The sequence below is a fragment of the Manduca sexta genome, chromosome 28 (assembly GCF_014839805.1).
Source record: "Manduca sexta isolate Smith_Timp_Sample1 chromosome 28, JHU_Msex_v1.0, whole genome shotgun sequence".
Taxonomy (NCBI): domain Eukaryota; kingdom Metazoa; phylum Arthropoda; class Insecta; order Lepidoptera; family Sphingidae; genus Manduca; species Manduca sexta.
This window is the reverse complement of record NC_051142.1, coordinates 5,522,899-5,535,342: the sequence shown is the minus strand read 5'-3', so window position 1 is coordinate 5,535,342 and position 12,444 is coordinate 5,522,899. Positions and strand designations below refer to the sequence as shown.

Here is a 12,444-nt window from a genome sequence, read left to right as displayed (position 1 = left end):
AATAGTACAAAATAGAGTACAGATTAAATATAAAGAGCGAGCGTCTGACAAATCAGTTTGTTGTATATAACGTCATATTTTTTTTTATTTGTCGATAGCCAAGCCTATGATTGGTCGAAAAATAATTCATTTCAAGTTCTTCCTAAAAATTACCAATGAAATCATATGAATACAACTTTATTTATTCATCGCGATCAGATTAAAAGTCCATAAAAAAATTAAGCCGTCAAAATAGATCGTGGTTTTATTTCTAATAGTTTCTATTTTATTGATTAGTTAGGACAATGATCAAACTTTTCTCATTAAAACAACAAAAAAAAGATGAAGAAGGTTCGGCAAGAGCTGGAGGTTCACAAAAAAAGGCATCAGCTGCACAATTGCGAATCACAAAAGGTACTTTATATTAGTAGATGAATATGAAATCATATAATTCCAGTAGTAATAGCGGTTGGGTTGTTATTTTTGCCTATTTACCCTATAAAAACGCACACGATTCTACTTCCTTCTGCAAACGATTCTACAAGATTAAAATTTGAAACTGACTTCTTATGAAGGTACTTGTTCAGAAATTAATAGACATATGTAACAAGCAAGAGTTTTCTCCTCCAGACGTACAATTTTGATAATGAAACATTAATAATATTATATTTCCAGATTTAAATGAGTTAAACCTACCCAAGACTTGCAGTACAGAGTTTCCAGATCCAGATGATTTACTTAATTTCAAACTAATTATATGCCCAGACGAAGGCTTTTATCGAGGAGGCAGATTTGTATTTAGTTTTAAGGTAAACAATTGGATGTGGTGACATTGCTACTTATGTCAGTTGTGGTAATTTTTATAAATTAATGTAGGTCCTGTTTACACCATTTGTCATTTTTAACACAGATTCAAAAGTAAAACAGTTATTTTGATAAACTAAATGAAATCACAATACTTATCTTCCTGAAGATAGCACTTTAAAATAAATTACTCGAACAGTAGATGTAAAATAAAAAAGTGTAAGTTTTGGACAGAATAAATACAAATAAGTTATTTTAATTTTACAAGCCTTGAGACCAACTAATACTGCTCTAAGAGACTTTGTCTTAACGGCAATAAAACTCTTACACTCAGAAATATACTTACGCACTCACCATATTCTTATTTAACTCCAAAATGATCAATAAATCAGATGGAAAAACTGCAAATTTTGTTTAAAGTATACATTACTTATGGATGATTTTTGGGACCATGTTACCAAGCTGAGTATATGTTTTGATAAATTTACTCAATGTCAAAATTACACCATACTAACTCCTCAATAGTGGTGATACTAACTGACATTAGTATTACTATCATTTTTGGAATCTATAAGTATACATGTCTGATGAATGAAGATAATTTATGAAGGCATTATGGAGGATGGTAATGTACAGACTAGATGGTAGCATTTTAAGTCCTCTGTTACTATTGCCAGTTCTTTATAATTTTGAAGCAATTACAATACAATGTCGACTAGTCTGATTTGACTCCATTTTATTATTACATACAGTAAACTTAATATTTACTGTGTATTACTAAATTCTTTTTGATTATTTATTATCACCAACATTTCCACAGTAACACGTAAATATTTTCATTATTAACACTTTATGTGGGTTTTCTAAAGCAATTTACCTAGGACTGGATCTTGAATTGATGTCAGCCAGAAATTCTGTTGTAAAATGAAGCCTAACCTTTACTACTTACATGATCACTTGAAAAAGAACACACACATGAAGTGAAGGCTGACTATTGACCAACAGATTCAGTAAAAATGATAAAGATGTTAAGTTATATTATTGTAATATATTTACAGGTAGGGCCAAACTATCCTCATGAGCCGCCTAAAGTGAAGTGTGAAACAGCAGTATATCATCCCAACATAGACTTGGAAGGCAATGTGTGTCTGAACATACTCAGGGAAGACTGGAAACCAGTGCTCACTGTTAACTCCATAGTATATGGCTTACAGTATTTATTCTTGGTAAGTATTTTTGTGAGTCATTATAGAAAACCTCCTATCATTACATCACATCATTCCTACTATGGAGGTATAAACAGCAAATAAGTTGATGAATTTGTTTGGAATTCATGGGCTTACTCTTTTTACGTGCTTTGACTACATTTAAAGACCTAAATTGTGCCTTATATACATTTTCAGGTCCTACAATCAATTAAATATCACATGCATTATATCATGTCATTCCTACTAACTACCATTTAGGTCAAAAAGTTGTGTACTGTACCACTTACAGACAGGTAGTAGTACTTAACATTCTTTACTTGTGTTGAGTATTGAGTCATTTGCTTTACAGAGATAGGAGCTATTAGTCTTATTTAGACATGTGTTGGAATTTCATTTAGCATCTCTTACAAAATTTTAAAGCTATCATGATATTAATTTAAATATAATTACTAATATGTGTGGTAAATTTCTTATCCAAATTGAAGCCAAGACCAATTAATTGGCTATCTCTACACCATCAGCTAATGCCGAAAGCTTAAAAGCTCTAAGAAAATGTATTTAAAGTTAAATGCAAGCTACAATTAATAAAATAAATTCTATAAAACAATTAATGTTGATGATGTTGGAATTCTAAATAATTATAGCACTTTTAAGTACACAACACTTTTGTTAACTTGAAATATTCTGAGCATATGTATCTTACAAGAATAAATAGACATTCAGAATGTTTTATTTTTAAGGACAAGATAATAAGTATAAGGTATGAAATTTTAGGCAATTGTAGGTATTGTTACACTACTTCTGTTGTGTTCACACTCCAGGCCTTTTTTGTGCAGACTTCCAACATGTATCTATAAGAGGGATCAAACATTAATCTGACGTTTTATGGTATTTATTAATGAATGTCAATGTAACATGTGATTCACATAATACTTGTTACTATTTGTACTGTCCATAATTTTATGCAGTAATATTATTGAAAGTATATTGGGTTGGTAGACAATTTACGTAGGTAGGTAGGTAGGCCTTTTCAATCCTGTGAAATTGTTTAAAATACACGCAAAGTGCGATAAGTAATTTGAAGATACAGCCACCTATGGAAAGGTACTTCATCATGTTCAAGGAAGGAAAAACTGAGTGTAAACAAAAACATATTTACCCCTAGTTCACTTAAATGTTCGAACAGTTTCGAATATTTATACTTTCCTTCAATATAGCCGAATAAATTTGTGCCGGCCCGCATATAAAAAACAATCTTTATACGGCCTATTGACAAATGCAACACTGAGTTGAAACTATAATGCGTTTTGATTTTATCCACCATTTCATGCTTTTATGATTAAGTACTTTTGAAAAACGTTTTTGTCACAGAGAATCAAGTTGCCATTGCTCAACCCTAGGTGAGACTAGACCTTAATTGCTATACTTAATTAAAGTCTCAGGGTTAAGCCATCCGGATAAATAGGTTCCTCCGAGCAAGTGTAACGCAGAATTCCTAATATATTCTTTACATCAAAAGCAATGGTGGATGGTAAAGGTCAAACAAAACGGATAACTTGTGTAAAATGCTTCTTTTTTAGGAACCAAATCCAGAAGACCCCCTTAACAAGGAAGCTGCAGATGAGCTGCAAAGTAACCGAAGATTGTTTGAGCAACATGTTCAGAGAGCGATGCGGGGCGGTTACGTCGGCTCTTCATATTTCGAAAGATGCGTCAAGTGAACAAACTCATACACAATTGTAAAATAATGCTACCAATCCTATATAAATAAAACAATCTCACGTCTATGTTTTGTATTCTATTTTATTACTGCGTTTTAATATGTTGAAATTAATTAGTACTTATGTCTGATATTGGACATGCTCCCCATTATGCTTTAGGTTTTAGGGTAATTGTCTGCTTATTGGTGTATAATAAGTTACTACCTAACCTTTGAACTGTAATAATTGCTTATACTTATAATATCACTAGCTTTTGCCCGCGGCTCCGCCCGCGTTATAAAGTTTTTCGGGCTAAAGTATTCCGTTATAAAAGTCACGCTACATATTTTCCCGGGAGTCTATGTTCTTCCCAGGGTCTCAAACTGTCTCCATACCATATTTCATCTTAATATGTTGGATGCTTTTTGAGTTTAACACGTTCAGGCAAACGGATGCAGCGGGGGACTGTGTTTTATAATATATTTTTGTAGAACTTTTTAAGAGGAACAATCCCGTCATACATCATTGTTGCATAACTTTAACCGTTTACGCAGCGCACGCAACGGAAGCTCTCAAAATTAATACATTTTCCCCGTTTTTGCAACATGTTTCATTACTGCTCCGCTCCTATTGGTCATAGCGTGATGATGTATAGCATATAGCACTCCAAGAACAAAGAGTTATCCAACACAAAAATATTTTTTCAGTTCGAACCGATAATTCCTGAGATTAGCTATTCCTGCTCCGCTCCTATTGGTCATAGCGTGATGATATATACCCCATAGCACTCCACAAATACAGAGCTATCCAACACTAAAAGATTTTTTCAGTTCGAACCGGTAGTTCCTAAGATAAGCCATTACTGCTCCGCTCATATTGGTCATAGCGTGATGATATATAGCCTATAGTACTCCACGAATAAAGGGCTATCCAACACAAAAATATTTTTTCAGTTCGAACCGGTAGTTCCTGAGATAAGCCATTACTGCTCCGCTCCTATTGGTCATAGCGTGATGATAAATAGCCTATAGCACTCCACGAACAAAGGGCTATCCAACACAAAAAGAATTTTTCGCTATATCCAACACAAAAAGAATTTTTCGCTATCCAACACAAAAAGAATTTTTCGCTATCCAACACAAAAATAATTTTTCGCTATCCAACACAGAAAGAATTTTTCGCTATCCAACACAAAAAGAATTTTTCGCTATCCAACACAAAAAGAATTTTTCGCTATCCAACACAAAAAGAATTTTTCGCTATCCAACACAAAAAGAATTTTTCAGTTCGAACCGGTAGTTCCTGAGATAAGCCATTACTGCTCCGCTCCTATTGGTCATAGCGTGATGATCTATAGCATATAGCACTCCAAGAACAAAGAGCTATCCAACACAAAAATATTTTTTCAGTTTGAACCGATAATTCCTGAGATTAGCTATTCCTGCTCCGCTCCTATTGGTCATAGCGTGATGATATGTAGCCCATTGCACTCCACAAATACAGAGCTATCCAACACTAAAAGAATTTTTCAGTTCGAACCGGTAGTTCCTAAGATAAGCCATTACTGCTCCGCTCCTATTGGCCATAGCGTGATGATATATAGCCTATAGTACTCCACGAATAAAGGGCTATCCAACACAAAAATATTTTTTCATTTCGAACCGGTAGTTCCTGAGATAAGCCATTACTGCTCCGCTCCTATTGGTCATAGCGTGATGATAAATAGCCTATAGCACTCCACGAACAAAGGGCTATCCAACACAAAAAGAATTTTTCAGTTTGAACCGGTAGTTCCTGAGATTACAACAAACAAACTCTTCAGCTTTATATAATAGTATATAGATTTGTTAAACGCATCAAAGCAAGAAGGTGTCTTGAGAATAAATCTAGCAGCGCTTTCATAACTCTTCTGGTATTTTGGACCTAAATTATGGGTATTGCCACATTGTAAATGTGTAATTTGAATATAGGTGTTCTTTGGTTCATATTTGTCGTCGTTTTCAACCACAATCTATCGCAATCGCTTTTTTCGAATCATTTCGTAAATGAAACAATTAGAAGGATTTTATTGATATGCTTACAAATGACATTTCGTTTAGTTTATTCTCAAGATCGGATAGAAAATGAAAATTGAAATCTCTATTGTAAACTGCTAATCTATACTATTATATAAAGCTGAAGAGTTTGTTTGTTTGTTTGTTTGTTTGAACGCGCTAATCTCAGGAACTACTGGTCCAAACTGAAAAATTCTTTTTGCGTTGGATAGCCCTTTGTTCGTGGAGTGCTATAGGCTATATATCATCACGCTATACCCAATAGGAGCGGGGCAGTAATGGCTAATCTCAGGAACTACCGGTCCAAACTGAAAAATTCTTTTTGCGTTGGATAGCCCTTTGTTCGTGGAGTGCTATAGGCTATATATCATCACGCTATACCCAATAGGAGCGGGGCAGTAATGGCTAATCTCAGGAACTACCGGTCCAAACTGAAAAATTCTTTTTGCGTTGGATAGCCCTTTATTCGTGGAGTGCTATAGGCTATATATCATCACGCTATACCCAATAGGAGCGGAGCAGTAATGGCTAATCTCAGGAACTACCGGTTTCAACTGAAAAATTCGTTTTATGTTGGATAGCCCTTTATTTGTGGACCGCTATAAGCTATATATAATCACGCTATGACCAATAGGAGCGGAGCAGTAATGGCTAATCTCAGGAACTACCGGTCCAAACTGAAAAATTCTTTTTGCGTTGGATAGCCCTTTGTTTTTGGAGAGCTATAGGCTATATATTATCACGCTATATTCAATAGGAGCGGAGCAGTAATGGCTAATCTCAGGAACTACCGATTCGAAATGAAAAAATATTTTTGTGTTGAATAGTCCTTTGTTTGTGGAGTGCTCATAGTTATATATCATAACGCTATGACCAATAGGAGCGGAGCAGTAATGGCTAATCTCAGGAACTACCGGTTTCAACTGAAAAATTCGTTTTGTCTTGGATAGCCCTTTATTTGTGGACCGCTATAAGCTATATATCATCACGCTATGACCAATAGGAGCGGAGCAGTAATGGCTAATCTCAGGAACTACCGGTTCGAACTGAAAAAATCTTTTTGTGTCGGATAGCCCTTTGTTCCTGGAGTGCTATAGGCTATATATCATCATGCTATGACCAATAGGAGCGGAGCAGTAATGAAACATGTTGCAAAAACGGGGAAAATTATGAGTTTTGAGAGCTTCCGTTGCCTGCGCTGCGTAAACGGTTAAAGTTATGCAACAATGATGTATGACGGGATTGTTTCACTTAAAAAGTTCTAAATAATATAACAAAAGTCCCCCGCTGCATCTGTCTGCCTTAACGTGTTAAACTCAAAAACTACCTAACGTCTTAAGATGAAATTTGGTATGGAGACAGTTTGAGACCCTGGGAAGAACATAGGCTCCCGGGAAACTACTATTTTTATAACGGAAAACTTTAGCCTGAATAACTTTATAACGCGGGCGGAGCCGCGAGCAAAAGCTAGTAAATGTATAATGTCGGTGTATAAAAAAAATAATACGATTGCAGCATACCAAAGTACCATTCTGGCAAAATAAAAATATATTTGATGTCAACGCCATCTAGCCGATAAGGAGAACACTATGTACCTATTTAGTAAAGTATTTTTAATTCTTCACAAATCTCAAGATTGCATTGTGAACTATTTTATTAAATAGGTATATTATATAAAACATTTGATTCAAAAAATTAAACATTCTTGAATTGTTGACAAATCTGATTGCTAATAGTCATTATACATACTTAATGTATATATGTACTTAACGGATAATATAAAATCGCATTGTTTTTTCAAATAATCATTGATATTTGTTATTTTGATTAAGAATAATTTTATAACCAGTCCTGCGGTGCTTAGTGCGGCTATTTTATATATTTATGTATACTTATTTATTTATCAACTTGCTAAATACCTCATTCTACTTACGAAATAATAACTTAGCTCCTTAAATAGGTAGTATATACTTATAATATATACAGCCCGCCAAAAACATAAAATGCGACGTGACAAAATATGATGAATGAATCTAAATGCAAAGTGAGGTTAAACGCCTTTAAACATTATAAAGCAACAGTAACTGTAATGCAGACACATGTCTAGTCCCATGTAATACGTGGAATCGGAAAAGACAAAAGTGGCGCGAAGTGAGCAGCGGGCGAGGGTCGTTTGCGTGAGTCAGTCCAATCAACAATGCTTGCTGCCTACTATGAGTAGTGGCTGAGAGTTGCCGTGCCGTGCAAACTGCCAGTGCCACTCCGATCATCGCGCGGACCGCACACTCGTCTATCAATACGCTTTCTCCACACGGCAGCGTGCTCAAGGCAGAACTGTTTCGACACGCCGTTCGGTTGCGAAAGTTCGCGCGATGATATACAAGTGAGAGCCGACATCGGACGTCAGGGTAACGCTCATCGGGCACGGTGAGCCAGTTTATTTACAAGAGACATTCAAAACTCGCCAGTTGTGAGGGACGGGGGGCGCGCGACGCCGTCGGGTCGTACACGCGGAGCAACGTATCCACATACTTACTGTGACAGAGCGACGGAAACCAATTTTTAATGTGTCAAGTCAGTATAGCTTATTGCTGCTACGTCAGATCGCTGGGCGCCTCGAGCAGGAACTACAAGGTTATGCAAATGAGTTCTGAACGCTTCTATACCAGGGGTAATCAAAAGACCATTCACAACTTTAATAAACTTTAACGTTTCCGTGTATCGTTCGGTAGTTTAAGTGCTTATCTATCGTTTTTCTACTTTTAATTATCTTTCGAAGTTGCGATCGCTAATTGCTAATTACTGTGAAAATCGAGTGATAAGGAGTCGGAGTAGGCAGTGAACAAACAGGTGTGCGACTCGTACTCAGAGCGGCTCCAACAAACGTTGACAATGGCGGCCCCGCAGGAGGAGACCCTGCTCTCACGATGCGAGATTCCCATCATCGACCTTGCTCACATTGGTAAGTCTCTCAGAGAAAGTTAGTAGGTACCTATATAATTTATTTATTGATGTAAAGTATATTTATTACACTTACTCTACCTTACAAACTTATTCATAAATTCAACTAAGCTACAATAGGCTTCATTAATAAACGTGAATCCGAATTATATTTAAGTATATTTGGCTGCGATTTCCAATTCTCTTCAATTCTTTGAATTTAAAGGTCGCACAAAGACGTTTACCTGAGTTCGTCCCTATAATAATTGTAGACAAGCCTGGCACCTCTTGTTGCGTGCCGTACAACCGACAGCTGTGCATTGATGCTTTATTTATTGTCAATAAACAATTTTGTCATCCCGCAGTCAGGCAAGTTCAAAGACCGGACGCAAACCCCGTCTGTCAAAACCTACTTAAATATAGGGCCTCTAAAGATATATGTATAGGTACTTCGAAATGCGAATAATGTAAGTATATAAGCACTTATAATTACTGGCTATGTTTAACAAGGAATTATGAAAACTAATACGTACTCATTCTGTAGATATTACTTGAAGGCAATGATAACTAATTGACTACCTACGTTGGTTTTTCCCGAATGTAAACAAAGGCCTAAAGCCTGTTATTGAGTAACATTTTAAATAAGTGCATGTGTGTACATGTGTATATTGCACATTACTTATGTGTGCAGTTTATTTAGTATGTCATAATTATAGTATGAATCAACAGTACAAAATACGATTCCGTTCGGTCGGTCGTTGGCCAGGGCTCAGGTTCATCGTCAGTACATGTCGGCATCTCTTGCACTTCAATTGAATCATAGGGAACAATGGATATCAGAAATGGAATAACATCGAACTCCATACCTATATTGAACTATACAGAAGCTCAACTTGTTTCAGTATTACTATTATTATAAGAAAAGGGAAGAAATAAATAAGTAGCCATAGCAACTGAATGTTTGTATAAATACGCATAGATATAAATGTAATACAAGCGTCAAATGTGTATAATAAAAAGAATGTTCGCAACGTGGGGCCAATGGCCGATCGGCCCTTTATAACTTCCAACGAAGTCCCGGTCTAACTAACACGCTTTACCTTCGCGTTACCGACAAACGCCCTCCGTCACTGATTCACGCGATCGGGTTTGATATTACTTCGTACCAGTTAAATCCACCGATTTCTCTTGATGTAGATTTAATCTAAAGCAGTTATAGGTACCAGGTATACAATGAAACAGACTTGTGCTCGCAACCGCCGTTAAGTATTCGAACAATTTCTAGATGAATCAATCGTTATTGTTTATCAATAAAGCACAGCAAATACAGAGCGATTACATAATATTATTATCGTCATCGGTGAAGGAAATGTATTCAATCATTCTATTAGACTTCCTGGTCATAATAATTAACACGGCCCAAATCTCTAAAATATATAATGACAAAATAAATTTTGTGCTTAAATACTTATTGATCTTTGACTTCATATACCTAGTTTATTGAAATTTATTTCCTCGACGACAATCGGCTCATAAGCCATAACCTAATATAATATTATTTATGTACCTACATCAAATAATAGACTGCTTCAGGCGAACAGAGGCTACACTAGTTACCTACATCCCTGCGTACCCCATTAATGAAAGATGCGTGTATAAATTGTTTTATATTATGCGATTGGGCAGCTATATGTGTTATCAAATAACAAGTAAACTTGTTCTCCAGGCATTTAGCAATACGTGAAGGTCGCGAGTCTTTTGTCACTACACTTGATAAGATACGGTCAAATCACACCACAAAATTATCGAAATTTAAGAATTTGTAACGGATAACATTTATCTTTCAAATGACGAAATATAAGACCGCTATAAATTATTTTGACTATTATAAATAACACGTGAATAACAAACTACCGGTGTGGTCTTTAATTCTTTCCATGTTTTAACATGGTTCATTAGGTAGGTACTAATGCAATAAGTCACGTAATAATGTAGAGTCCCTACTTAAGAATTATGAGCAACCATTAACATTAAAGTACCTATTCGTGGAAGTATCTATACGTACATTGTATTATATTCTGAATTCTGGTTATATGAAAAAAATGCAGTATCTATTTATAAATAACATTTACAAAGATAACTACACACATATCACTTCCGATCTACGTAGGTACTTTATTAATTAATCTTGATTGTTATTTATTTTGAAAACAATAATATAACTTATAAATATTATATATAATTTATCTGCCAGATAAACATCAAGTATGATATCCTTACAAATATGAAATAATGCTACAATAAATTTACAGAAATAGAAATAAGTAGCTGGTTGAATGTAGCGCTAATTGCTCCATCACAGTTGATCCGTCCACTGACCCACATACCCATTCATCATGTGTGACAACTCACAACACAAGAGGAAAAAAAGTAAAATAAGTTAATCGTGTAGACTCTATGTCCTAGAGTTAGGATTTATTATTATTATGTTGCACTACCAAGTATAATTCCTTAACCTGAATGCTCCTAAAGCTTCATTACTGCAAAACTAATATTTTATATTTCTGGGCACATAACACTATAGAATTAACAGGAATTAAATCGGCGAAATATCTGAATAATTATTGTCGTATAGAATTGTCTTCGTTGCGTCACAACTCAGCGACAACAACGACAAGCTATTGCGTAGATGTCTACTTGCCACTTTTGGAGCCTCAAGGCGGAGTTCAAACTAAATAACACGATTCATGATATTAAAATTCAATTCATTTTAATGCTATTTTTTTGGGAGTTTATTCCTTGAAACATATACAAAAAACAATGTGATTAACATATTTTAATAAATATTTTGATAGTAACATATTTTCCTTGTGTTTATTTTAGTTCCATGAAATTAATTTAAACGTTACCTTATCTTGACATTGAATATATCCTTACTCGAAATATTAATAAAGCTTAATTAAACAAAAGATTTCTCGAATACATAACGTGACGAATCGCTTTTGAACTGCCTTTGTTTCACGAAACACGTGAAGATAGATGTGACTGCATTAGATAATTACAATGTTTATTTTGTCTATCGTAAAGTACATTAATATAAATAGAATATATATAATAATATATAATGTCGTTAAGCCATATAAAAATCGGTGTTTAGAAATCAGATCACAATTAATAAATGTGATATTTTATTGATATTCTTTTACTTCGCGTTGGAAAGTAGAATGTCAATAAAAACGCTTCGTAGAGATTACCACTTGGCTAAGCCCTCAGGTCTGAAAATTTTGTGCGCTATAATTAGTGTAGTTATTTAGCTGCGTTGTAGGTTATCACCTACCACATACCACATACCACGACAACTAATCGACCCCCAAACCCCAGACGAGCGCAGTTGCGACATTTCATGCTTATTACCATAAATTCTAAAACTCTACATTACCTAAAAATACTATAACTAGTAGTGTGTCTTTGTTTATATTACGTCTAATAGTACCAATTTTCTATTTTTGTAACATGTTAAAAATTTAGATAAACTATCTATTTTCTTTATCCGCCTTCATCCATTAATCACTGGCGCTAATAGATATGAATAACATTTTCCGGTAATAAAAACATACTTCACTTTAAAAACAATGTATGTCTTGAGACTAGATTACTCGAGTGCAGGTTTATAATGTAAACTTTAAATGGGGGCTATCTATGACGATCGAGTACAGTTTCGTCATTTAAGAACCGTAATATGACGCGTCATGCGGCCGG

General features: G+C 35.0%; 2 protein-coding genes across 2 annotated transcripts in view; both read left to right on the top strand.

Moving 5' to 3' along the window:
• The first annotated feature begins 119 nt into the window (after nt 1–119).
• LOC115451431 (NEDD8-conjugating enzyme Ubc12) lies at nt 120–3,797 on the top strand. Its single transcript, XM_030179748.2, has 4 exons — nt 120–393; nt 655–788; nt 1,842–2,009; nt 3,572–3,797. The coding sequence occupies exons 1-4, from the start codon at nt 285–287 to the stop codon at nt 3,710–3,712; spliced, it is 552 nt and encodes a 183-aa protein (XP_030035608.2). The 5' UTR covers nt 120–284; the 3' UTR covers nt 3,713–3,797.
• Nucleotides 3,798–7,952: 4,155 nt separating this feature from the next.
• Nucleotides 7,953–12,444, top strand: part of LOC115451426 (UPF0676 protein C1494.01) — a 28,654-nt gene continuing 24,162 nt past the window's right edge. Inside the window, exon 1 of the mRNA XM_037444296.1 lies at nt 7,953–8,707. Within this exon, the coding sequence (XP_037300193.1) occupies nt 8,638–8,707 (70 nt within the window). The 5' untranslated portion in view covers nt 7,953–8,637. The remainder of the gene's footprint in view (nt 8,708–12,444) is intronic.

Excerpts from the sequence above, each read along its gene's own strand:
- LOC115451431 (XM_030179748.2), top strand. The coding sequence starts at position 285 with ATGATCAAACTTTTCTCATTAAAACAACAAAAAAAAGATGAAGAAGGT. Across the intron at positions 789-1,841 it reads GATTTGTATTTAGTTTTAAG|GTAGGGCCAAACTATCCTCA; the intron begins GTAAACAATTGG and ends ATATATTTACAG. Across the intron at positions 2,010-3,571 it reads GCTTACAGTATTTATTCTTG|GAACCAAATCCAGAAGACCC; the intron begins GTAAGTATTTTT and ends CTTCTTTTTTAG.